Source organism: Trichosurus vulpecula, chromosome 8 (assembly GCF_011100635.1).
Source record: "Trichosurus vulpecula isolate mTriVul1 chromosome 8, mTriVul1.pri, whole genome shotgun sequence".
Taxonomy (NCBI): Eukaryota; Metazoa; Chordata; class Mammalia; order Diprotodontia; family Phalangeridae; genus Trichosurus; species Trichosurus vulpecula.
Window position 1 is genome coordinate 131694738 of NC_050580.1, and position 27017 is coordinate 131721754.

A 27017-nucleotide genomic window follows, 5' to 3' on the forward strand; every position below is an offset into this window, starting at 1 on the left:
TCACTTGATGACTTCTCCCCTTATATAATTTTCAAGCTCCTAAGCTATATAAATATTAATTATTACTCTGTGATATATATATATATATATATATATATATATATATATATATATATGCTCTTCTTTTAAAACTACTGTAAATGAGATGGTGACAGTTCTGGGATTTTTCTAAGATATAGGAATTTAACATAATTAGAGATTCCTTAACTCATATTATCTAGTTTATCTACTTGCTCTTGTCATTGTATTTCTCTCTTTCCATGCATATTATATGTTAAATATCGAAAATATCAGCTCTACATTTTGGTGCTAGGTATAAAAAAGTAAGCATCTGTGATTGCTATTATGTCTTTCTGAATGAATCAGTGTTACTTTTCTTGGAGGCTTAGTAGCTGCAGCAGATGTAATGTTGTCTTTGCTAAACTGTGTTATCACCACATTTCGTAGTTCAATTTGAAATGTGTAAATAAAGCCAGCATGATATAGATAGAACTGCCAGATGATCTTTCTTACAGCTCAGGGCAGCGTGAGTAGACATGTCCTGGAAGATCATTTTTCTAAAAATTATGTTATCTCCAGTTTTCTGTAAGTTAGATAAGGGTATTTACTCTGGAACAAGCGAGTCTCTGTACTCTGTTGGATGCTGGTACTGATGCCTCATTCAGTATGTAAATCACAAAATTGTAGGTTCCTCTATAATTTTTGCCTTTACCTAACTTTTCACTTGCAAGTGAAATCACTACTGTTCTTTGTACCAATAAGTGAAGATATAAGTAGATATCTGCAGCTAAATGTTTTCATAGTTCCTCCATAAATGCAAAGGATCACAGAATCCTACAAACAGGTAAAATGGACAGAGAAGTCATCAAGACCATTTTTGCAGAGAAGGAAACTGAGGCCTAGGGAGATTACGTGGCTTTCTAGGATCACAGAGCTGGTAAACGAGGCAGGATTTGGAGCAAGGTCTTGCTGAGTCCAGTGTTTTTGCCACTTCACCATGCTGCCTCTCAAATTCATGTTTCTTTAAAACATATACAAGTGACAGAATACATAAGATTATGCAGTCCATTGAAAAAGAGAGCAGGGAGAGAGAACAGAAATAATTTTAGTGCAAAAGAAGGTGGAATCAGTCGGTGAATTGAATAAATTGTGTTAAGGAATTGTGTTAGTCTTTGGGAAATAAAAACATAAAATGTTGTCTCTGCCGGAAAAGATATTATAATTCCTATGAAGTGGAGGGGGAGAAGATAACCTACAGGGAATAATTAGAGATCATGATGATATACAATATAAAATAACATAGTAAATGAAGTACAGACAAATAATAAAACATATATACTTACATCCTATGTATCGTAATTATCTATATCCATGACTTTTATGCCTGTAAGCTTCATGAAGGCAAGGGCTGCATCTTATCTGTATCTTCGTCTTATTTCTATATACCCTAGCCTTAGTACAAAGCTCTGTCCCCAGTGGACATTGAATAAATGTTTGTTCCATGAATGATGTGCTATTTCTATGATCAATCAGCATAAGCAATAAGCAAAAAGATGTGAAAGACTTGATAGAATAATGTAGGTTGGGGTTTCTGGCCAAGCTTCACAGAAAGACTTGAAGTGGGTTGGGCCTCAAAGGACAGGTAGGTTGTGGAAACACTTCAACAAGTTGTTATAAATCCTCTTTGAAACAAAACAACACAAACAAAAAAAAAACAACCTTCATGGCTACATCCATGTATTGAGACCAGTTAGGGACAGAAAGGAAGGCTATTTCCTCCAACTAGGATTATATATAATACTTATAAAACACAGATTACCACAAAAAACTCAATGTCTTTTCCACTTGGGGGTTGGTTCAGAGGTAAAGCTAGCAGTGTATATGAAGGTTTTTGTCCCATGGCGATATCTAATTCAGTAAATGTTCCTTAAGTATTTAATATATACAAGACACTATATTAGGCACTAAAGAGAAACTGGGGTGGGGCGGGGGGAGGCAAAAGTGAAGGGGTATGTGTTCACAAATGCATGTATACAAATAACTGACATGCACTAGAGTGGAACAGGTGCAAAGAAAAAGGTGCTGGTAAAGAACTATGAGAAAGTTGAGGCTAATGGACTCACTTACAGTTGAAAAGTCAGGAAAGTTTTCATGGAAGAAGCTGAAACTGAGTGGACCTTGAAGGAAAAAGAAGCACTTTAGTAGATGAGGATTTCCAGACATAGAGAATATCACGAGCAAAGGCATGAGGATGAAATAAGACAGGCTAAGAAAAGAGGATGAAGACTGTTAGTCTAGTTTGACTGGTACATAGACCATGTGAAGGGATGCCATAGAAGAAAGGACTAGAAAGTTTGGCTGGAGGCAGATTGTAGAAAGCCTTGGATCAAGTAAGAAATAGGGAGCCAGTGAAATATTTTCCTAGACTTGATCATAATAGTGCATTGGGAACCCAGTTCATGAGTTATAACTCCTGACAGAGATGCTGTCAAATGAGAACTGTTTCGTGAACATGGACAATGTATGGGTTTGTTTTGTTTTACTATATTTTTGTTAGAAAAATTGTGCTTTTCTTTTTCCTTTTTTCCTAGTGGGCAGAGATTGGGGATGGGGGGGGATAGAGGTCCTAGCAATACTGTTGCCAGAAAAGGAAAAAAAGAAAAGATGGTCAGTGAAGCATTTGTTTTAAATGAACAGAAAAAAATAGAAGGGGATTCAGAAGAAAATGCAGAGAAGCACAATTGAAAGTAACATGATGAATTAGAAGAAACCATAGAGAAGCATGACTTTATAATAGTAAAAGAAAATGAATATTTTTAAAAAGTTGAAAGTAATGTGTTGAATCTGTTACGTGATTTAATTAAAGCAACTACGCAATAGAGATTCACGGTTTCATATCTCTTCCTTTTTGGTTCCATTTTGTAAATGGAAATTTTATGAGGAGGGTCAGAATGAATTGTTAAGTTCAAAATAAAAGTTACTAGTTTTGTTTTTTTTAAGATTAATGTAAAGTTTGGAATTGAGATGATAGACTGGCGCAAGAAATCCAGTTAGGAAAGTTTTACAGTAAAATCAGCAAAAGGGGCGGGGAGGACCTAAAGAAGGTCTTTTGCAATGGGACCTAACAGGAGGTTGCAGTTGCAAAAGACTTCAGAGGAAGAATTAATTAAACTTAATGACTAATTGGACTGTGGAGTAAGGAATAGAGGAGTCAAAGAGAATTCTTAAGTTGCCAGCCAGAGCTGCTGAGTGGCAGAAATAGATGTTAGGAGGAAGTTTAAGGGAAAAGGTATACTCTTGTTTGAGACCTGTCATGTTCTGAGATGCCCCACGGTGTGGGTCAAACATCTGGCTGGAGATACCCAGCAGACAAGTGGAAATATGAAGCTAGAGCTCTGGGGAGAGGGTGAAAGTAGAGTTTTATTTGGGACATGTATGCATGGCATATTTGAAGTCATTGGTGAAGTTGCCTCAGGAAAATTTGTGGAACTGATAGCTAATTTTTATTAATAGCTAACATTTATTTATTGCTTACTGCGTGCCAGGCACTGTGCTAAGCAGTTTGTAATTATCTCATTTGATGCTCAAAAGAACCCTGGGACATAGGTGCTATTGTTATCTTCTTTTTACCTTTGAGGAAAATAGGAAAATAGGGGTTAAGTGACTTGCTCAGGGTCACACAGCTTGTAAGTGTTGGAGGTTGGATTTGAAATCAAGTCTTCCTAACTCCAGGCCCAGCACTCTATCCAGTGTGCCACCTACCTGTCCCTTGTTTCCCTTCTGAGTGAGAAGAAAAGAGGAGTAAGGATAATATCTTGAGAGTCACTCATGCTTAAGGTTAGATGATATTTCATTTTCCATGCCCTAACCCCAAATAATTATCCCAGCACTTTTCCACATGGCTACAAAATCCTCTTAAGGAGATGTGTTTGCCACTGATATGGGCATAAACACTTCCAACAATTAATTTTCCACCCCACTTTGAGTATCAAACTAGTTTTACTGGAGAATCTATAAGAAGAAGAAGCAGGGAAAGTGATTTTTTTTATTCTAGGGAAGGTATAGGAGAGAGACTTGGTCTCTTGTGCAAACTGATAACATTACTAGACCAAATTCATGTGGTAAGCCTTTTTTGCCTCATCTTTAATATAGAATTACTCAAAGGTCAAGCCAATTAGAAAGTAAGATGACTTTTGTAAGTGTAATTTCTTATTTTGGTTTGCTAACTTAATTTTCTTCTTGATAACAAGAATCCAATTGGATGTTTGGTTTCTGTGGGGGGGGGGGGGGCAGGAGAAAATGCTTCATTAAAAAGGGAAAAATTTATGAAATTGAACCGGGTGGAAATTTTAGTCATTGCTCAAGAAATTGTTTTGACCTAAACTGTAGGCTGTTAGAAAGGGGAAACAACATCTGCCCTTTGTATCATATTCCCAAATGTTCTCAAATGTCCCTTTGTACACATGAGCCCTTATGCAGCAAACATAGGTGGGTTTTCATGATTGTGTTCAGTTAATATATGTTTTTGGATTGCTGAGCATGAATTAGGTCAGAGAGACAGCATAACTAATTATCGAATACAAGATGCTGAAAGACTTGGGAGTTCGAAAAGAAAGGGAAGCAAAGAATTAAAAAATCAGATTGAAAAATATAAAATTGTCAGAGCCATTAGAGTAGTACAAAGAAGGGAAAGTAGTAGAAGCAACTAAAATTGGAATTATTGTAGTATTGCTGGGAACTGCAACATATTCTTATTTGGGGAAGGCAGAAGTGAAGCATGGTCATCAGTCTCTGCCCTCTTCTTCAAACCCTTGCCTACAGATCCAAGATATGAAGTGGGACATAGAGAGACTATATATATCTCATTATATTAACAATATATCTCATAGGAAAGATAACTTCTCTTAAACTGTGAAGATTCCTTTCCCAGAAGCTACATAGGAGTGATACAGTAGCTCTCCCCTTCATCTGGGCCTGAAATGGGTTGAAGCTGAGGAAATTGACTCTTCTCTGATTTGAATGGAATAATCTGAATACCATCCTGGTCTCAAAATTCAGACTTCAGCTCAGTAGTTTGATACAATTCTATTATGGCTTCCAAATTTCAGTATGGCAAAAAAAAATTCATAAAGAGTATTGTTTAGTCCTGTACTGTGGACACTGTGTCTGGTAACCATAATGATACATATATACAATAGTTAATTAAAAGAACACTGGCTAGAATATGTGAGAATTGTGGCCTTTGTGGAGCAAGAATACATCAGAATGATATAATGAAAAAAACATTGGATTTGCAGTTAGAGGACCTGGATTTAAATCCCAGCTCTGTCATTTACTATTTGTGTGATTTTTTTAACAACTCATTTTACTTATCTGGCCATCATTTTCCTCATCCATAAAATATAGGGTTGAATTAGCTGGCATTAAAGTCCCTTCCAGATTTAAATCTATGGTTCTATGATTATTAGAATGCAAGACATATTTTGCTTCCAGTTATGTATAATGCTTGCTGTTTTGGAACTTTTCCCCCTTTCCCTATCACCTGGCTAATGTTAAAATGTTAATTACAAACACTTATTATTTATAAATGCAGCAAACTCATCCAGTGATTTAGCAATAGGTATTTTCTAAGTAAAACAATAGTTATACCATTAGCAAAATTTCATTCAGTTTGAAAAAGATATGAAAGATTAGTGGAATAGATACCACATTGCTTTAGATTCTATAAAGAAGAGATCAACTCTTAAGCTTGGTTTTCCACAGCTGTCTACCATATTTCTTGGAATTCATTGATCTGGGAGACCAAACTACTTAACATTAAACACAAAATTCAGAAGACAGTGAGATATGGTGAAAAGAATACTAGCCCTGGAACCAGAGGCCCTGGGTTCAAATGCTGCCATTGATAGTTACCTGTATGACCATAGTCATCCCCTCTGGGTTTCACTGTCTTCCTATGCAAAATAAGGAGTTTGGACTACATGGCCTCTGAGATCCCTTTCAGCTTTATTTATAATCCTATGACATACACTGAGGAGGAACTCCATATTGTTTATATTTTTGGCTTTGAAACTATTTGAAATGTCTTAATTGGTTGTTGTTTGAGGTTCTCCTTACCTCATGTAAATGAATTAACTCAGTGACTATAAAAGATTATCTAGTAAACTATAATTTCCCATAAGTGTCTTCTATATACTGTCCTAATATTTGACCAAGTCTGTTATACTGGAATGACCTTATATTAACTAATCCTGTTGACTGGCAGTGAGATTTGACTTAGAATATAAAAAGAAAGGAACTGTGTAGAGGTGGCGATCTCAAAGTGAGACAGCTTCACTAAGCTACATGGAAATATATATACATATATATATATATATATATAATATAGTTATATAGGCATATATGTATGCCTATATTCATATATGTTTGTGTGTGTTCATCTATATATTGTTTAAAAAATCCTCATCTGATTCATCTTACTCTGTCATAAGCATGAAATGGAATAAATGTGTAAAATATTTTTCCCTCTTAGGAATCTGAGAAGAAAGGTTTAATTGAAAGAATCTACATGGTCCAAGACATTATTACTACTGTTCAAAATGTCTTGGAGGAAATGGCATCTTTTGGAGAACGTATTAAAAAGTAAGTGTTATAAAATAACCTGTTCAAATGGTTAAGGCCCAAGACAATGTGACACAAATATGTGGCAGAAAATATTCAGAGAAATTTTGTTTTCTATGAGTCCCATTTGACTTTGATGGTCCATGACTAGAAGTGTGCATGCCTCACAATGATTTAACTCACTTAGAAGTAACACAGGAAGCAAATTTGCTTTTTTTTAAACTAATAGTTCTGAGTTAGAGCACAGATGTCAAATTTGTTTCAGGGGCAATAGGCCTGCAACACATGTGCCCTTAAAAACTCCCAAGTAGATTAAAATGTTAATAGGGAAGTGTTTAACAAAATAAATAAAAATACAGTACAACATAGATAAGGGTAACTTTGGGTTTTTTTTAATCAGTATGCAACCTGCAGGGATCTGTTTCTATTTGAGTTTCACGTAGAAATGTTATTTTGCTTCTGATCCTGTAGTTCTTGATTGTTATTATTTTTTTCTACTCTGAGCACTGTGCCCAATCTAATCTTCACTTGAACAGACTGTATTTGTATACCCAGTGGTTAGCAAAGTATATGGCACACCATAAGCACTTAATAGATTACTTGTTGCCTGAATGAGAGGATTTTTCTTTCTCTTAATAGCAAAGTGCCTGTTTCTTTTTCAAAAGCAAAGCTATGGTCAGCCACACTATTCTTCATGGTGTGTAGTATGAGTGCTTGCTGCTAAACAGTAGCTATAGATTCTGGTCTCTGTTATGAATACGTGTAGATGTGGCATTGATTTTGATAGTGAAAAAACAGTGACCACAACATATATCCTACCTGAAGAAGCTACTTAGTAAATGAAAATATAAAATATGAAAATGAACAGTAGTAGTTGCCATTTTGTTCATTTGAGTACACATCTCAATGAAATTTAGCATCTTCATCTATGAAACAAAGATGCTAATAGTTGAACTAAATAACATAGGATTGCTGTTAGAAAATTTCTTGTAAACCATAAAATGCTATGTTTAATTTTTAACTGTTAGTGTTATTCTTAACCTGTAACAAAACTTTCGAGTCATGAATATATTTTTCTATTGCTTTGTAATTATCTTTTTCAAATAAATGTATATAAATAGCCTCATTTTTCTATTACCATAATGAGTACCTTTTGGGGATTGGAGGTAAATTTTATTTTAATTCAGTCTGTCCCTATTGAATTATACACTATTCATCTGGTTATGACTTAAAAGAAGGGAAGAGTTTTAAGAAAAGTAGGATTTCTACTCAAATGCATCATGAATTATTTTCTTCATCTTTTGTTAGGGACAAAAGCAATACTGACTAACATACATACATACATACATACATATATATATATATATATATACATACACACACACATATACACATACACATTATATGTATATATATATATGAATTAGCCTTGGGAATATTTTACTTCACAGAAGCACTAGTAGTAGGCAAAACAATAAAGCACAGTGATGGTATAGAAGGAGGACTATCATGTAGGTGGCTAAGAGGCTCTAATTGCTTTAAAAGCTTCCATGAACAAATATGTCCATTGAATAATTAAAGAAAACAGAGGAAAGACTTTTTAAAGAGGAAGACAGAAGAATGATTTAACAAAAATTTACAAGGGCTTTGAGGTTCTACCCTGCCTGTGCAGCTGGGGTGGCAATGTCTGAGACATATATTCCAGTCCATGAACAGGGTACTGTTCTGACCAGCTGCAATACAGGAAGGCTTCTAAAGCTCTGCTGCTATTAATTTGTTTGCTGTTCATTTTGATAATAATGACCTTAAAGAGTCTTTGGGCATTAAAGTGGGATGTCATGTGTAACTCCTTTGGAATTCCATTGTAATTTGGTGTTCATGAACCAGGAAAAGTTTCACCCAACTTTTCTGCAATTGATGGATCAACTGATTTAAGCAAAACCTTTGGAGTATAAAGGTTTTTTATATATGTATACTTCTAGTTATATGGAATATCAGAGATAATTTAGACCCTTCTTGTCCTTACATTGTAGTCATGACACACCTTTATAACATGTTGAATTTTCATTTGATTCCTAGTATTTTAGTTGTAGTACATAATGTCTCAATCAACAAGTATTTTTTATTAACATCTAGTACATAATAACTAGCATTTATATAACCTCTTAAGGCTTCCAGAATACTTTACATATTTTATTCCATTTGATCCTTACAATACCCCTGTGAGGTAGGTGCTCTTACTATCTCCATTTTACAATGGAGGAAACAGGCACATGAAGATTAAGTGACTTGCCCAGGGTCAAATAGCTGGTAATTTTGTAAACTTTAAAACACTATATATATTTGAAGGTTTATCTTTATAAATAGGTGTTCAATCAATAATAATGAATCATAGGCTCCTTCAGGACAGAGAATATTTCGTTTTTGTCCTTGTATCTCTAATGTCTGGTTATAATTGCTGGTATGTCAGTAAGTTGGTACAGTGGTCAAGCTATTGCAGTTGGAAATGTGAAGATGTGAATTCAAATTCTGATTCCAAAACTTGGGCTACTGCACTACTTCGTTGCCACATCCCCGAAGCTAGAGCTGGAACCTGAACCCCAGTCTTTGAATTCAAAAGCAGAGTTATTTCTAAATTCTATCTTATCATAGTAAGCCAAGATGGGGAATACAGAAAGTCAAAGATACAGTCTCTGACTTTTAATTGGAGTACAAAGACTATACTTACATACACACACGTATGTATAACTATACATAAATATTACTGTATCATTGTCAATAAGGCTGGTCAAGGATGGTGTGGAAGCAGGTATGACTTGAGCTAGGCCTTCAGAGTAAGTAGGAATTTGATAGGCAGCGGTGGAACTCTGTGGTGTTCCAGATAGATAAAACTTGCACAAAAACTCTATCAGTATGTGTAAGATATGCCTATTGGTAGTGAATAGACACATGTGGGACAGTGAATTTGTATTCCAGAATAGCAGAAGATGAGTTTGGAAAGGCACATTAGAAACATAGAACCGACAACCTTGAATTTTGAGCTAAGGAATTTAAGCTTCATACTATTGGCAGTGAAGAATATTTTCTGACAATAATAATGATAACCACAATAGCACTTTAAGGTTTGCAAAGCACTTTACAAGTATCTCGTTTAACCCTCACAACAACCCTGGGAACTAGGTGCTATGATTATCCCCATTTTATAGCTGAGGAAAACTGAGGCAGGCAGCAATGAAGCAACTTATGCAGGCTTTTAAATAGAGGATTAACTTGAGGGGATATGACATAGAGGTTAGGGTGCTAGAACAAGAGTAAGAATTCCAGTCTTACTTCTGATTCTTGCTAGCTCTGTGACCCCAGACAACTCACATGGTCTCTCTGAGTCTCAGTTTCCTCAGATGTAATAAGATGTGCCCCCACAGGGTTATTTTGAGGTTCTAATTAAATAATGAAAGTGATTGTGTATAAATATTCTCATCCTCATTATCATTATTAAAGTCTTTTAGACTTTATGTAAGATGTAATAATGTTAGAATTGTATAGAGAGAAATTAGTGGTAAGGAAACCAAAGAGATTGTTTTAAGGCAAGTATGAGGGGCAGCAGTACTATGGTAAACAGAAACCAAAAGAGAACCGACATGGGAAATTTTAAGGAGGAAGAATTTGTAGGACCACAGGATTGTAATGACTGAAAGTAGATAAGGGAATTCAGTTAGGAAGGAGGAAATCAGACTAATTTTCTGTGCCTGGGTAACCAGAAAAATGACGACGCCATCTAAGGTTCATTCTACATAGCATGTACTTTGAATTGTTTTGCCAAAAGTAGTAAGAAATATCCCCTGATCCATTCAGACTCTTCTGCTGCCTTTCTCCGTAACCAACTGTTCTGCTTCCATCAATTATAACTGTGGGAGGAGATCTAGTCAACGGAAAGGACCATGTCTCAGTCATATAACCATGACAGTTAAAAAGCTATTTATTCTACTATGGATATGTATTGAGGGTGAAATAGTAGTCAGCCAAATGCTCTTACTCCCAGCAAAAGTTTTTAGGTCTTTCTTGAGAATAGATATTTGGAGTTTTAAATATGAAAGGTATTTGATATAGAATGTTAAATGATCATATGAAGATACTTGTACTCAGTATTTCTTGCCAACAATAAATAAATAAAATAGAAACAGAAATAATGAACCGGAATAGATCCCAGGAAATAAATCTTTCCTAAGCCCCAATGCAAGGCAGGCCTATCCCTAAACCTTCAAACACAGCGCATTCCATCCTTGTGTTAAGGCTTACTAGGAGCAGATGGCAACTTTTTCTAGGATAATGACCATTATGGTCAAAGCATGCTTTTGTGAATGGACAGTTCCATAAATGTAAAACTACCAATATTCTGACAGTCATCTTTCTAAGTGTCCCCTTGGCTTTTCAGAAAAGCGTCTCTTTCAGTTACTTGAAAGGAAATTTCAAGTTTGCGTGAATCTCAAATAAGCCGAGCTTGGCATATAGTAAGCACTTAATAGATACTTGATAGATTGATATTCCAAGATTAATGTAATGTGATATTAAATATTTCAGAAACATCTTTATTAAGTTCCTCATTTTTCTACAGCACATTTAACTGGACAGTCCCATTCCTCTCTGGATTGGCCTGTTTAGCACTGGTAGCAGCCACCATTACATTGTACTTCATACCATTGCGCTACATCATTTTAATATGGGGTAAGTTCTGCTTGGTTCTCTCTCGTTGAGTTTCAGGAAACAAATACAATTAACTTATATGGTAAAGTATGGACTATAAATTTTGAACAATGTTATTGTTGACAATTAAATAGGAGATTATAAAAATCACCTCAAGTGAAAAAATTTTCAGGACCTCCTTGAAATAATCATTGTGTGAGTGTGTGTATGTGTATGTATTCATACACCTCACGCATGGTGTTGAACAAATAGATAAATATATATATATATATGTATATATATATACGCACACATACTATTTATGTGTGTATATATATACAAACACATACATACTATATACATATATATATATATATATGTATATAGTATGTATATGATTGCTTGTGCTTTGTCCCTTTGGATTTTCACAGCTATAAATATCCTAGAATAAAATACAGCTGATTTTTCACATCTATGCAGGAAACTCAGTTGTTCACATATTGAGTGAACACCTAAAATGTGCCCTCTATATAATATAAAAGTAAATCTGGACCATTCTAAGGGTTTTCTCAACACTTCATCTCTCTCTGAAGGAAAAACAAAGTAAACTAACACAGTCTTTAAGTCCAGAGACATTTAAAGAAAATTCTGTCTCCCTCACTAATGTCTCAAAGACAGTGAAACTATTTATAGGAAGAAGAAAAAAAAGACACTATTGTGTCTATGGACAGCTCTGCTGATTTTTTTTCTTTTTTTGGAAACAGAAATGGCAAATATGTAGGAAATTTTAGCACTGGTTTTAATACTTTGGTAAGTTATGATTTAGTACTCTGGGTAATAAACAGCACTGGGCATAGCCTCTGGTTAGGCTCCGTGTTGTGACGTGATATGAAGAGAATTCACTGCAGGAGCTTTTTAATGTGTTGGGGAAGCTGGTTTACGTTGAAAGATCTTCTGAGCCTTGACCCAAATTTCTAACTGAATCTTTTTCATTGGAATTCTATCAATCATGACTTCTCAATGCCAAAATCCTATGGTTCCTGGTGTTATCTAGTCTCTTGCCACTTCTGGCATTCTTCAAATTCTATGACTTTGAAGAAAGCCATGTAGATGGGACAGTATGCTCTGGGAAGCATTAGTGTCTAAGACATGGAACTTCTTTCTAAGAAGGAGCAAGGGTTCAGCAAAAGCTTAATAAATTCATGACTTTGCTATGAAGGAACATATATAGACCTCAGATAGGATTCCTTAAAATCAAATTTTATTTGGCTTTGAAAAAAAATGAAAATAGGGGCTTTTGGAAATGGGGAGACTATCAAGGGGATGGATTACAGTTCATCTTACTTATCCACCATCTATTTAAGCCATATTTGTACAAGACTTGCCCCTTACCATTTTTCATTTATATATTTTTCTAGCCAAGGAAGCTTAACCAGCATTTGTCCTTATTAACCCTAATTCTGTCTGCTTCTTCTCTCACATTTACTAAAATCACTTGAAAAAGATTTTTTCAAGGTCCTGGCTACTCCTCCCTTCAATTTGGCTTAATATGAACTTATATTGTTATCATTGAACGCTATAGAGGGACCACAGGACTCTTTGTTATAACACAAGATGTTAATATTGATCCTTTGATCACTGTGTGCACTCCTTTAATATGTTTTATCATTTATTTATTACACTGTTTAGGACAAAAATCACAAGTTTTGCAATAAGTCATCATTTGCTTTCTCTCATTCTTCTAGGCCTACTGTGCTGGCACAGAGTATTAAATTATTTTGATAGTAGTACTTATCCTTTACAAAGGTATCTTGTTTGTAACTCATTAATCTGATCTCTTAAATTTTATCTTGCAATTTATATAATGTTTAATTTTCCAGAATTTTTGAAAACCTTGGTTTTTAAAAAAATTATATCACCTGGGTTATTGTTTTTTCCTTAACTTTTAACAAAGAGAAAAAATATTACTTCAATATTATTTTTGTCAGGGAACTTCTAGCCTTCCATGCATGTTCAAAATGATAATTAAGTATACTGCTGGGACTCTTCCTCCCTCATTTTGAAGGTTAGAATATTCTAGTGTGTAAGATTCACACAGTATTTACTCTAGTATCATGTACAATATATAAACATTTTCCATCATGTCTATAATAATAAGCTGATTTCTGGAAATCACCCAGGAAATTTGGTCTCACTCTTCATTACATGATGCATTTTTTGCCTTGGTAAATTAAGTTTCTTGAGGACAGAAACATATCCTCTTCTTCCTTTGTATATTTCATCTTTTTTCCAGTATAGTGCAATGCATATGATAAATTCTTACTACATTCTTTTTTAAACGTGAATGAGGTATTTATGGGTCATAGGACCAACAAGATGACAAATTAGACACTTTTCTACCTCCTACTTACTAATGCTCCAAAAAAGAGTTATATACATATGTGTGTCTGTGTGCACACGTATATATGCATGTGTACATATGCATAGGTGTGCACATATGTATGTGTGTATATACATACATATGTGTATATATACACACACCCATATCATATGTAGTATAATTACAGAACAAAAACCTACATGACAAAAAAAGAGATTAGACTAAGAGGGAAAAGAGTAATCAATTTTTCTTGGTATATATTACCTTTCCTCAAAGAAAGCCTACCTGTTCTGAAATGCCTAAACTCTCCTAATTGTGCATTTGGTCATGAAAATTTGTCTTTAATGTTTTAGTTAGACCAATCAAGTCATAGCTATGATTGTTACATAGTTTATCAAAGTAGCATGTGTTGTCTGTTAGGTTTTTCTCCTTTTGTTTGAATTTTCTGAATACCTTACAATGACTTATTACTTCTACTCTTTTTCTGGAGCTCATCTTTCTTAAAGAACTTTCTTGATTCTCCTATATTTATGTCTACTCATTTTCATTTTCCTTCATTGATGCCTCTTACTTCTTCCTCCCATCACATAATTACAAGGCACTGTGCTTGTCCTTCGATTCTTTCTTTATCTCCAATGATGTCAAATAATCTCAATAGAAATTTAGGCTTGATGTCAGGAAACACTACTGAGCTGTCTAAAAACAGAATGGGTACCTTGAGATTTTGTGTTTTTCTTTATTGGAAGTCTCAAAGCATAGGCTAAGTGCTCAAATATCAGATACGTTAGTAAAGATTTCTTTCAGTTCTGATGGTGTGGGCCAGAACCTATGCTAGCTTGAGCTAACCTCCCCAACTCTGCACTTCTTCATAGGGTTGTTTTCAGGCAAGACTTTGGGGAATAGACAAAGGCAGATTGAGTTAACTTTGCCCCCAAATAGACTGAACCTAATAGCTAGCTATGGTCCTTTTGGTAAAGAGTATATAAGGATGACTCTATGGATGAAGAAATATTTCTAGGACCTCATCCTTGTGACATGCTTTTACCTCCTTGTAGGCTACATTTCCCTGTGGGTGATGAAGAGTGTAGTAAAGTATTATTTTTAAATCCGAATACTCGGGCTCTGAGTGATCCATTGCATTGGATCTAGAAATCCTCTAAGGATCTACATTTTGCATTAGATGGCTACTGAGGTCCCTTCCAATTCTTCAGTGCTATGAATATTCAGAGGGGAGAGAGTATTCAGTAGGAGAAGGTAGCCAGGATCTTTTTTTATTTATCTTTGGTTCTCCCTCAGCATCTGCCACACTACCTTCAATGTAGTAGGCTCTCAAATTGTTTGAATTGTGCTAAAATATAGAATTAGAGACTCTCAGAGTTGGAAAGGATTCCAGGGATCTTATAATAGACCCTTTACATGAATTGGAATCCCCTCAATGAGATTCCATAAAAATTATCATCCAGCTTCTCCTTGAAGACCTCTATAGATGGTGAGCTCAGTCCTTCTCAAGGTAGACCATTACCCTTGTGAATAAATTTAATTCTGAGAATTTTCTTTATCTTTAGCCAAATGATACCTCTCAGTGACTCACTACTTCTAGGGTTGCCTTCTGGTCAAAAGCTCTTTAGATATTTGAAAACAAATCTTATATCCCCACCTCCAACCCAATAAGATATATCTTATCCAGGCTAACACTACCCAGTTCCTTCCATATGGCATAATTTCAAGTCCCTTTACCATCTGGTCACTCTCCTCTAAGTATATCCCAGCTTGTCAATGTCCCTTCTAAAATATTATTCTCAAAACTGAACACAATAATCCATATGTGATCCAACTGACAGGTCCAACCTCCATCATTACAGAGTCTATGATTACGTTAATTCAGCTAACATTAGCATTAGCTTTTTTTGGCTGCCTCATCATATTGTTGATTCATTGAACTTGCAATCTACAAAAACACCCGTCTTTTATTTTTCACCTAACTTATAATCTCACTAGCTCTTCACTCCCCTCCCCCACTCCCTGCAGAGATGATTCTTCTGATTCAAAAGTAGAATTTTTATTTATAAGTACCAAATTTTATCTTATTAGACTTGGCTCATTGTCTCTAGCACATTTCAGTATTTTGAGATCTAGATTCTGTTTTTCCATGCCTCCAAACTTTTTGTCATCTTCACATTTGATAAACAACTACATGCTTTGAGCATTGACAAAAATGTTGATAAGATAAAGAACAGATTCCTGTGGCAATGCGACCTTAATCATAATTCTTTGGTTCTGCAGTCATAAGATCTAGATCTGGAAGAAACCTTATAATCTGGTCCACTTTACAAAGAAATTGAAGCCTAGATATGTTAGGTGACTTGTCCAAGATCAGTTGCAATACATAGTGAATATCAAACCTGGGATTCCCCCATGATCCTGCCATTTAATTTACATAATTTACAAAGCTGTATTATCATCTAGCCCACTAATTTGCTTCACACTCTTATTAGATGCCAAAATTAGACTACCAAAATCCTTCCCAAAATTCAGGTATATTATATCCAAAGCATGATAGATAGTGATCTGATGAATCAATTTAATCACCCTGTGAAAGGAAATGAGTTTAGACTGACTGAGATTAGAATGGTCATCTGGATGATCTCATGTCAGCTTATAGTCTTTTCTAAGTGCCAACGAAACTTACCTTATTAATAACCTAAAATTTTCACTTGAAAGCAAGCTCACAAACTAGAGTGATAGTGAATGCATTTTAACATTTTCGTTAGCCAGTCTCTTCCTCAAAACATTAGTCTAATTTTTTCTCATGTGAATGTCATATCCCAGGGTTAAGGAAGCTGAGAAATTGGGGCAGCATCACTCATGAAGTTGAAAGACAACTCATGTTGTCTTTCTAATAATCCCTTCCCATACCAGGGAGGACTGAGGGAAATCCTGTCCTTTATCTCTACCTTTCAGTCCAAAACTCTGCATTCTTTTAAATTTACATAGCCTTAGACCTGATTATATCATTTGTGTCCATATCATATGCAAAGAATTTGTCCTCAAATCATTGTTTTACATTGATTTTTTTTTTGGATTTAGGACTGCAGTAAACAATACATTCTGGGAACCTTCATGGTAGCAAATATCTCCCTCTCTCTCTCTCTCCCTTCCAGAAAGTAATAACCCAATGCTACAATTCTTTTGTTTATCATAGTATATGACCTTAGATTCCTGATTCCCTTGGCTGAGCTAATTCTTCTCTTCCAGGGCAAGAGTGGGCCCCTGTGTATTTGTAACTAGGACTATACTTGCCATTAATACTTATGAAAGTAGTGATATAAAACTATTCCCAAGGGTGGTCTGAAGGTAGCCATGTGACTACAGAGGATCTAGTCTTTTTTTCCACTCTGACTCTTTCCTTTAAAAAAAAAGACTTCATATACTTCCTTTTGTTGAGTTCTTCCCATCAACCATCTTTCATAGGCTTGTAAACCCTTTCAGTGTTGTTCATTTGCTAGTTTCCCAATAGAGTGAATCCCCACATTAGAAATTTCTATTTTCCTTGTTACTGTGCTAAAGTATTCAAACTGCATGCCTACAATGGGACCCTGTTTCCATCTGGGCTAGGCATTGGAAGCACTTTTTAATTTCCATAGCTTATCCTTGTCCTTTATATTGTTTCAAGGGCTTACTCATCACTGCATCATTTGCCTTTCTTGATTTAGGATGACTCCTGGGTTTCTGACCCTTGGCCACACACTGAAGAAAATTGTATGTGACTAAGAAAAAATAATTAAGCCCACAAAACCTTATAAAACTAAGGTGTGCTTTTGAAATGTTTGATCTCAGTTTCATATAATTTTTTATTCTAACTAAGCTTTTCAGATTACTTCAGACAGCTTTAGTGCATTGTGGACAACTTCTGCCTTTATTGGTACATTTGAGCTGCTGTTCAGGTTTATAATCTTCTCAGTCACTAAGAATGCAGTGTTTTGATCGGTTGTGATATTATCCTTGCCTTGCTGTTCATTGTAAAGACTCCAGATGCGCTCACTATATATAATTAACAATAGAAGATATATCTTTTCTCAATACGTCTTTGTCTCCCTTCATCGTTTTCCCTTGTCTGTTTTCTTTTGCCAAAAAAGCCCACAATTAAATTTCTTCAGACTAGCATAGTTGAGTGTATTTTAGTTTAAAGAAGCTATGGGGAAATTTTAGCTAGAGGCATGAATTTTTCTGTGGCGGTAGAGGGAAAAAAAAGCCCTGGTGGGAACAGCCTTTTGTCAAGGAAAAGGGTACCATTACTGAGCAGCCTTTCACTGTCAAACCACCACATGATCCTGTATTTCTGGACAATGGTCAGTTCCTATTAGCTCTAGGGTAGTAAAGCAGTTGTTAATCTCCCTTTCAGCATAAATGGAGGTTGGCAGTATGGGGGATAATAACACGGAGGAAACCAGAACTAGAGATGAAACTGAAACGATATTTAATGCAATAAGAAAACATCAAACCTTTCATGTGTGTGGGAAAAGTTCAATAGATAAATGTTATTTCTAATTCTTTGTAAGAGACTAAGTACATATAAACTATGCATTCACTCAGTATCATTGAGATTGACAGGGCCTTCAGATATGACCCATGTTAAACAAGGATCCAATGGCAAAGCCTTGAACACCACCTAGAATTTGTCCTTTAAAAAAATTAATTTATAACAAATGGAGATGACATTTGGTGAAAATAAGATCGTTTAAGAGCCACTGGTCATCCACTGAGCCAGTTACATTCTGAGAACAGAGAGAAATGGTGACAGTAGGTTGTGGAGGTTCCATCTCCTGTGGGGGAAAACACATACAGGGAGGGTTTCGTCTAAACTTGCATGTTGACATAAGTTATAGACACCTCTGTGGGAGTTTGCAGTATATTGACATCTTAAATGTTGATTCCACCTTCTAATTATAATCATCCAAATCCTAAATTAACATTCACTTCACTGCTGAGAAAATTAGAAGTGATATTACAGTGATCCATAAATGATGTTTGTAACCGTATTAAGATAATTTTCCAATAATAACTTTTCATAGTTTCTTGCAGAATCAGAGCATAATCAATGTGCCAAATTCTGTTCTATAGCAAAAGGAACCTGTGAAAATTATCAAGGGGAAGAAGACTGGGGTGGGGGTAGAATTAAGAAAAACAAAACAAATAAGCCAAACAAACAAAAAAACCCTCTCATTCCCTTTTCCCTTCTCTCCCTCCCTCCCTAACCTCCTCTCCAATACATTTTGTCTAAAGCCATCAGGCAGGAACATGTTTGGGCTAATAAAGGCCTTTTCCCTTCTGGGACATTTGTTTTCATAGCAGAATAGGCTGTTAATCAGTATATTCCAAAAAAGCACATGAGCTCCACAGTTTCCGCTTGTGTACCTTCTACCCTGCTGCTGAGGCTGTAATGGGATTTTCACAACTAAAGCAAGCTGAGTTCTTTTTCTCTGTTTCTCCCCTTCCTTCCTCCAAAAAAAGGCATTTGTGAGTGATTCCACATGACAGCAACATGTGCATGACTTGAGGTCTAGTAATTGTTTTCACACTAATTTTTACTTGTGAATTTCCCTCCCCACCCCCACTCTCATCACCACCACTTGGCCAAGGGAGTTTGCAAAAACATAAAAAAAATAAAAAAGGCCCTGTGTTTCTGGGTTTGTTTTTTTTTTCTTAGGCATAAATAAATTTACTAAGAAGCTTAGAAATCCCTATGCCATCGACAATAATGAGCTACTAGATTTCCTCTCCAGGGTACCATCTGATGTTCAAAAGGTAAGTAATGAATGACCACCACCAACAGGGGCATCAGGCAGCAGTAGCATTGCCCGCCACTGTGAAGGAAGAATACAATGCGCGAGCTTTTTGAATAACGGAGATAAGAAATCAGAAAATCCATAAAGGGAGATGGTTAGCAGGGGAGGCAGCTACAAAACCTTTGTCAAAAGCATAAGATGATTGTGGAAAATTATCCTGAAAAAGAGCTGCTTAAAAATGATCTGGAACTCACACCGAGTGGCCACCGAGCAATGTTTTTCTCACCTTTTTGCTCTCTGGCTTCCCTGAAGGGGATAAAATACACTCAGTAAGTGACAGAGACAGAGATACAAAGCCTAGGGAGGTTTTACTTATTTTTTTCCCACTTCCAGATGAAGAGATGTTGGGAGGAGGGGGATTATTCTTTTCATTTTGTGCTTGCCACGATTATCTGCTTGGTGGGGATAAACTACCATATTTTTCTTCTACAGACCTAGGAATACACAGTCATAGAAAATGATAGAGCTAGGAAAGAGTATAGACATCATTTGGTCTAAGCTCACTATGTTCCAGACAAGGAAACTGAGGACTGAAGAGGAAAAGCGAAGTCAAGGAAACATGAAATTCATGAGAGAGATGGGATTAGAATCCAGGTCTCCTGAATCCATTCAATTCTAAGCCCTATTTACTCCTAATAAGGATAGACTAAAGAATTGAATAAAAGGACTCAAAATCAATAAGAAGCAGTATTAACAGATGGCTATAATTTAATCTTGTAACATCCTCTTTCCCCAAATTTGCTGAGATAAAAAAAAAAAATCCAAGTAAGATATTTTACATACCAGTCTCATTTGATTGGCTAATCCTTCTCCTGACCTGGTAGGGTCCTAGAGAGGAGGCAGTATGTTTGGGGTGTGTGTGTGTGTGTGTGTGTGTGTGTGTGTGTGTGTGTGTGTGTGTGTTTTAATCTGTATTATATTTTTTAATGGGAGCTATCACAGGTGCAGAACAAATAGGAGGTAGAGGGTTGGTGCTTAGGGAGACATTTTGTGGTAAATTTCAGGGAAGTAATCAAACAAATGAGTCATTATCTGAAAGAACCTAAAATCAGGTCTTGTTTTTAATCTGTGAGAAATTATAAAATAATTGTCAATATACCCTCAGGCATATTTGCATAAAATCATAACTTCAAAAGCCTGTAGACTCCTTTAAAGTGTTTGTAAATTGAGGAAAGAGCTCCTTGGTTATTCCTATTCATTTTTCACTATTATTTGATCAATATCTGTTCAATGTACGGTTGGTTTGTCCTTTGACATTGACATTTGAAGGTAAAGATAGCCCAGTTCCTATTTGTGTAATATTTGAGATTTATATTTATGCCGTTCCCTCAAATAGGTCTGTCCTCCTTAGGGATCATCCCTTTAAGGAAGTAGATGCTTTTTTCATTTATTTCCTTGTGAGGGAGTGTTGCTAGAATCTGTGAGATAGAATACACCATCCTGAGGGAGTTTGGCACAAACACCAAAAATAGTGAGCACATGTGGCATGTAATACAATATCATAATTAAAGCCATTCCATCATGCATATCTCGAAACTCCTGCTCTGGACCACTTCGTGCTTATGGCTCACCATCACTCATGTAGCTACTTGTGAGTCCAATTCTCTAGTCCTCCTTGTAGTTAAAATTCCCATCAAAACTACTCAGTGACATATCTGTACGCAGACTGAGGACTGATGCTCATAGCACTAAGACCAGTTTGTTGCTGGCGCTAGTACAGTGAGAGAGAGAAAAAGGGATTAAGGGAAGATATACTGTACCATGAGTAAGAATCTCAGTGCTTCACTGAGAGTACTTTTCAATAATACAATAGACAGTTTGCCACTAGAGACTCTACCATGGTCATATTTATCACATATGTTTTAGCCATTATACTGTAAATGAAATTCATTTTAACCAGAAGTAGATATAATTCTTGGGATGTAATTCAGATTTGGTACTTTTTCCCTTTGAGGAAAAATAAATATGGGTAATTTGATGATATTTTTCAAATTTTGAGATGGTCATTTAAAAATGAATAATTCTTAAAAAAGTTGTCCTGCTGTACATTTGGACACACATGCTTTATAAATCCCCCAGAGACTGTTATTAAACTTACTTACAGGTTAATGCTGGCACACACAAAAATAATCTTGTAGTGCTGAGAGCAGGTAGAAACCCATGCATCTCATTAGAAAAATCTGCTTTTAATATTTTGGTTTCATGAAATGATGCATGACTTCTCAAATCCTTCCTGCAATTAATCCCCCATGTTCCTGTGTTTAGAAAATGATTCATTACTTTTGAACCTTCCTTAGTTTCCCTTGGTTTGTCCTTGGGGAGCCATTAACACACACTGTAGTGAGCTTGAGTTACCTAGCTGCAAACGTCATGTCTATTTGTTTTTACAGGTGCAGTATGCTGAATTGAAACCATACAGCAGCCACAGCCCCCTTAGGAAGAAGCGGAGTGCTCTCTAGGACACATACTGACTTTGGAATGCAGCATCTCTTTTTTGGGTTTGGTTTAGACCAACACTAAAACCATTAGTGTCCATATAGTCATTCTGGAAGGGCATATTTATTTCACATTCTCCCAACTGCCCCCCTGTAGGAATGCATGGAGTACTAGCATTGTTTTTTGCACAGAGGGTCAGCCCAATTGGAGGAGGCAATCCAGGGAATGTGCACAACTGTTCCATTCTGATTCTCAGAAGAACTGGAGTAAGACCTTCAGTATCTCAGCTTCCCCAATGGAGAATACCCATGGCTAGTTTGCCCAAGCACATCTAGACTTCTTGGACTCAGGAGAAACTTTGACCTTTTTAAATTCCTCCAACAGATTTACCATTAAGATTTGAGGGCTATTTTTTCCACCTTCATTTAGATCATTGTTTACTTAAAGGTTTTGTTCCAATATATTTGATGGCCATCATCTTTTCAAATAATGTATAATTTAAAATATGTATCTCATGATGGCCATAAGGGGGAAAAATCTGAAGCTTCAATGATGTCTTAGTAGTTATTATCTAGTTGCAATTAACTTCTTGGTGCTGGATGCCATGTGGCTCCATAAGGTCCATTGCTGGCAATGGACATGTCAGGAGCAACCAGTTTGAATAAATTAAAGAAATACAATCTTCTGACCTAAAAAGAGTTTATTTTCAATTGTCATCCCAATACTATCTCATTGATTTCATCATCATTTGCTTTTGTTTGCCAAAAGACTCAACACTACAGTTTTAGAAATAATAGATTTTTAAAATGTGAGTGAGGGGACAAAAAAAGATTAGGTCTCTGGTGATTGAAATTATTTCTTCCAGTACTTGATTTCTCTGTATAAGTACATCTTCTTCTAATGATCTCCTCCAGTGCCTTATTCTGACATGAAGGAGGCACTGAATCTCCAAAGGCTACGTCAGCAAAACTCTAGTTCTGGCGATTTCTACCAGGATGGAAAGAGCCTGAGATCTAAATGGAGAAGGATCTCAGAGGCCATCTAGTTCAACCACCTCATCATACTCACAAGATAACAGAGGTTCAGAGAGGTAGTATCAGAGTTTTGATGTGAGTCCAGTTCTAATAGGCCTAGGGATAGACTGTATGTTTTTCACAGGACCAGCCTGGGTAAATGTATAGAGGTTCATCACTATGCTGGACAAAGGATGACAGATTGGGGTGGGGCGCAGAATACCTCTAAAATTTCAATTGTTAATTCTTACATGTGCTGATGGAGCAGGCCACAACAGTGGGATTCTTGATCTTTGAAGAATCTTCAAAATTAATTTAAAATTGGTTTATTGGTTAAAAAAAGAAGAAGAAAAGTTTGTTCACTTAATTCAACACACATTTATTAAGCACCTACAACTGCCAGGCACCATGCTAGTCACTGGACAAACCAAAATCAAAAAAAGACGTGGCTCCTGCCTTCAAGGAACTTACATGCTATTGGATTTAATTTATGGATTTTTTTTAGGTTGGCTTTCTAATATTGGATCTAGGATGCCTGTTCTGGTCACAAGTAATATGCACGATAAGAATTTGTCCTAACATCCTAATACGGGTCAGGAAGCAAAAGCAATCTAAGAATGGAAAATAATCTCTACCCGTTTGCTCATCCATCTCCACAATGTTAACAGAATATTTATCCCTTCCCAAATAATTAAAAATTCTTATTCTGTCATAATGTAGAATTAAATGGAACCATTTCTTTTCAAATGAAATTTAAGTTTATAAAAATGTCGTTTGTTGACACATAACTTTGTATGTATAATTTTGTATATATGTATAAAACTAAGTTGGAAAACAAACTAGACTTGATTTAATAGTTTTAGTATTTTTTCTGGGTTGTAATTTAATAATCTTCAAATGAAATATTTATGAAAAATGCCAAAGATTCTAAACCTTATCATCCCATGTCTGTTTCTCTTCATATTGTATCTTTCCTGGGTTGTCTTTCTGGCTGAGCCAGATTTCTGCATGATTTGATTTACTTCAAGTTAATGAAGCTGGTTGGAGAGAGCTTCAAAAAAATTACAAAAGCTTCAGTAAAGCTCTTACTTGTACATACAATAGATACCCAAGAATCTCTTTTGTTCAACCAGTTACTCAATCTTCTGTGTAAACAATGCCTCATTGTCTCCCTCCCAACTATCATCTAGTTTCTCATAGTCTGTCATTTTGGAAGGACCTAAGGCAGACATTTTTAAACAGACATGTGAGATCCAATCAGTCATTTCAATGAAAAATTTCAGCAGCCAAATAACCCCTTATTTACTCAGAAGTAGAACCAGTACTTTATCAGCATTCCTTTGTATAGGATTTTCAAAATGAAATAATTGACTGGTCAGAAAGCATGGTAAATTGGGCTTTTTACCATTACCTGACTCTGGGGCTCATTCATTACATTAGGTGAGCACACAAGGAATGCACTCTTCAAATAAGCCTGGTGAGCAAAAAACTTAAAATACGTTATCTGATAAAAGATCTTTTGTTATTTAAATAAGCAGACATTAGAAGTCAACAAACATTGTATTAGGAAGGAGTTGACACTTAATGTCAGTCATCAGAAATAACCTTTGTGTTGATATTGTTTTCTAGATTTGTGATCACATTATGTGGATACCTCTTACAATCATGCAAATTATAACCCATTCATACCTGCCTGTTCTTTGGGAATCTTAAACATATCTTCCCATAAAACCAACACAGAAACTCCACCTAATGTACAGATGCTGCCCATGCTTTCTTTGGACAACACATGGACATGAGTGGAGGATGCAGACTATCTATTGGTTAACCTTCTCTCTTTAATTGTGACTGCTAGGTGGGGCAGTGAATAGAGCATTGGGCATAGAATCAGGAAGACTCATCTTCATGAGTTCAAACCTGGCCTCAGATACTTACTAGCTATGTGACCCTGGGCAAGTCACTTAACTCTCTTTGCCTCAATTCTTCATCTGCAAAATGAGCTAGAAAAGGAAACGGTAAACCACTCCATTATCTTTGTCATGGAAATCCCAAATGACATAGGGAAGAGTTGGATGTGACTTGAACTGTGATTGGCCCATCGTTTTTTTTTTCAGCCCTACATTTCTCTGACAGTATACTTTATGTTACTTTTCCTACATTATTTTTCATTTGTAATGTGCTATGTGGGAATTAAGAAGATGAGCTTTTGTTTCAGAAAGAAGGAGGAGGGGAACATTAAAACATTCCATCCCAATTTTCTCCCTCTTGATTCCTTTTCTATGTTTCTGTCTGGGATAAGAGGCAGCATGGCACAGAAGAAGGAGCACTGGGTCTAAAGTTGGAGGTTCCAGGGACAACTTCTACTTCTGCCACTTTGTAGTGTATGAACTTGAGCAAATAACTTAGCATCCAAAGGCCTCATATTCTTCATCTTTAAAATGAAAGGAGTGGACTGAAGATCAGAGCTTCTTAAACTTTCCCCACTCCCAACCCCTTTTCTCATTCCTGCAGAGTTTGTTGGTGCTGCGTGGGTGTGGTGACACACAAGGTGCTCATGTTGAATGTTCAGAACCGAGGCTACAGCAAAGTTGTGTGATACAACACAGGCGAGCACTGGCAGAAATGCCTAGGATGCATTGTGCATTTGATTTTTAATTAGTTTTTGATTGTGCATTCAGAAACATTTTGCCCATTGACAAATTTTTCACAACCCCATATTTGGTCTCAAGCAACAGTTTAAGAAGCACTATACTAGATGACCTCCGTTATAACTCTAGATCTATGATTCTATGATTCAGAATCGATGAACTCTCTGTTTTGCTGTTCTAACTTCATAACTATCCATTAGAATACAAATTTCTTGAGAGTAGGGATTTTCATTCTTTACATTTGTATCTCCACCATTTAGTACCTGATATATAGTAGGGGCTTAATAAATGCTTGCTGATTGGGTGACTTTTACATCTTACTCTGTAGAATGGGTATTTTTTCATTCACTGAGTTTTCCCACTGTGAATGGTTAGACCAGGGAGCATTTGAGTGACTGCATAGCCTCTTAATGAGATCCATAATGTTCTAATGTGTGAGGCAGTCCGTATTATACACAAGTAGGGTTATATAAACACGTCTTTTATTGCAAAAGTAAACACTTTTGTCATGCATACATTTCCCTGCTTTATACTTCACTTGCTTATTAAGAGCAAGGACTGGAGTATTGTATTCTCTGCCTTTCATGAAATTGTGTGATTGTAAAGATATAGTCTACTATGAAAAATCATTTGGAAAAGGTTCCCTGTTCCTTAACTTTTCATCAAGCATATACTTGATATGTGTGTGGGATTTCTACCATTAAATGTTCAATAGATGGCAAAGTAGCCATTTGGTTCAGTAGTTACTGATACTATTTCAGCTGCCTTATTTTGGCAACAAGATCCAAGATTCTTTTTCTACGTCGAAGGTTCCTTTCTTTCCAATCCCTTGACTATCAATTCATTAACATCCTCAAAATTGTATTACCTTAGAGCTCCTCTGTGTATGCTTGTTCTGGTACAGCTGGTTTCCCTATCTTTGTTTTCATTAGTGCCATTTATACTTTTTTACATATCACATCAAGGACTGTAATGTTGAGTCAAATATGATGTCACTACCACCCTTCATGGTGAGAGGAATTTGTTACATACATCTTTACATATCTAAAGCATTTTTCATCTATTGATTGTTGTCCTTGTTTCTATCTTTAAATGGTCCAACTCTGCTTAATAGAATCTCTTGACTAACTTCCAATAAGCTTTTTCCTCCTCCAGTTCTTTTCATTGCCTTATGAAGGTGATCTTGCTAATGACATTCTGTCATTCTTCCCCATGAGATATTATAAACAAATGTTATCCTAAGCCAGTGTATACTATACTCTATCTCTCTTCTTGGCATACTTGGAATATTTATAAAGTATTTTCTGGCTGAAATTATTCTAGCCTCTTTTAGTCTCATGCCAGTCGATTTACATTGGTTAAACTTCTTTAGGAAGTTGTCAATGCTTGTTCC

General features: G+C 35.9%; 1 protein-coding gene across 4 annotated transcripts in view; it reads left to right on the forward strand.

Annotated features, from left to right (window-relative positions):
- MCTP2 (multiple C2 and transmembrane domain containing 2) overlaps window positions 1–24414 on the forward strand; it is a 214555-nt gene extending 190141 nt beyond the window's left edge. For all 4 annotated transcript variants that reach the window (XM_036735251.1, XM_036735246.1, XM_036735247.1 and 1 more), the window contains 4 exons: window positions 6533–6642; window positions 11234–11343; window positions 19389–19486; window positions 21918–24414. In XM_036735251.1, the coding sequence (XP_036591146.1) occupies window positions 6533–6642; window positions 11234–11343; window positions 19389–19486; window positions 21918–21986 (387 nt within the window). In that variant the 3' untranslated portion in view covers window positions 21987–24414. The remainder of the gene's footprint in view (window positions 1–6532; window positions 6643–11233; window positions 11344–19388; window positions 19487–21917) is intronic.
- Window positions 24415–27017: the final 2603 nt, after the last annotated feature.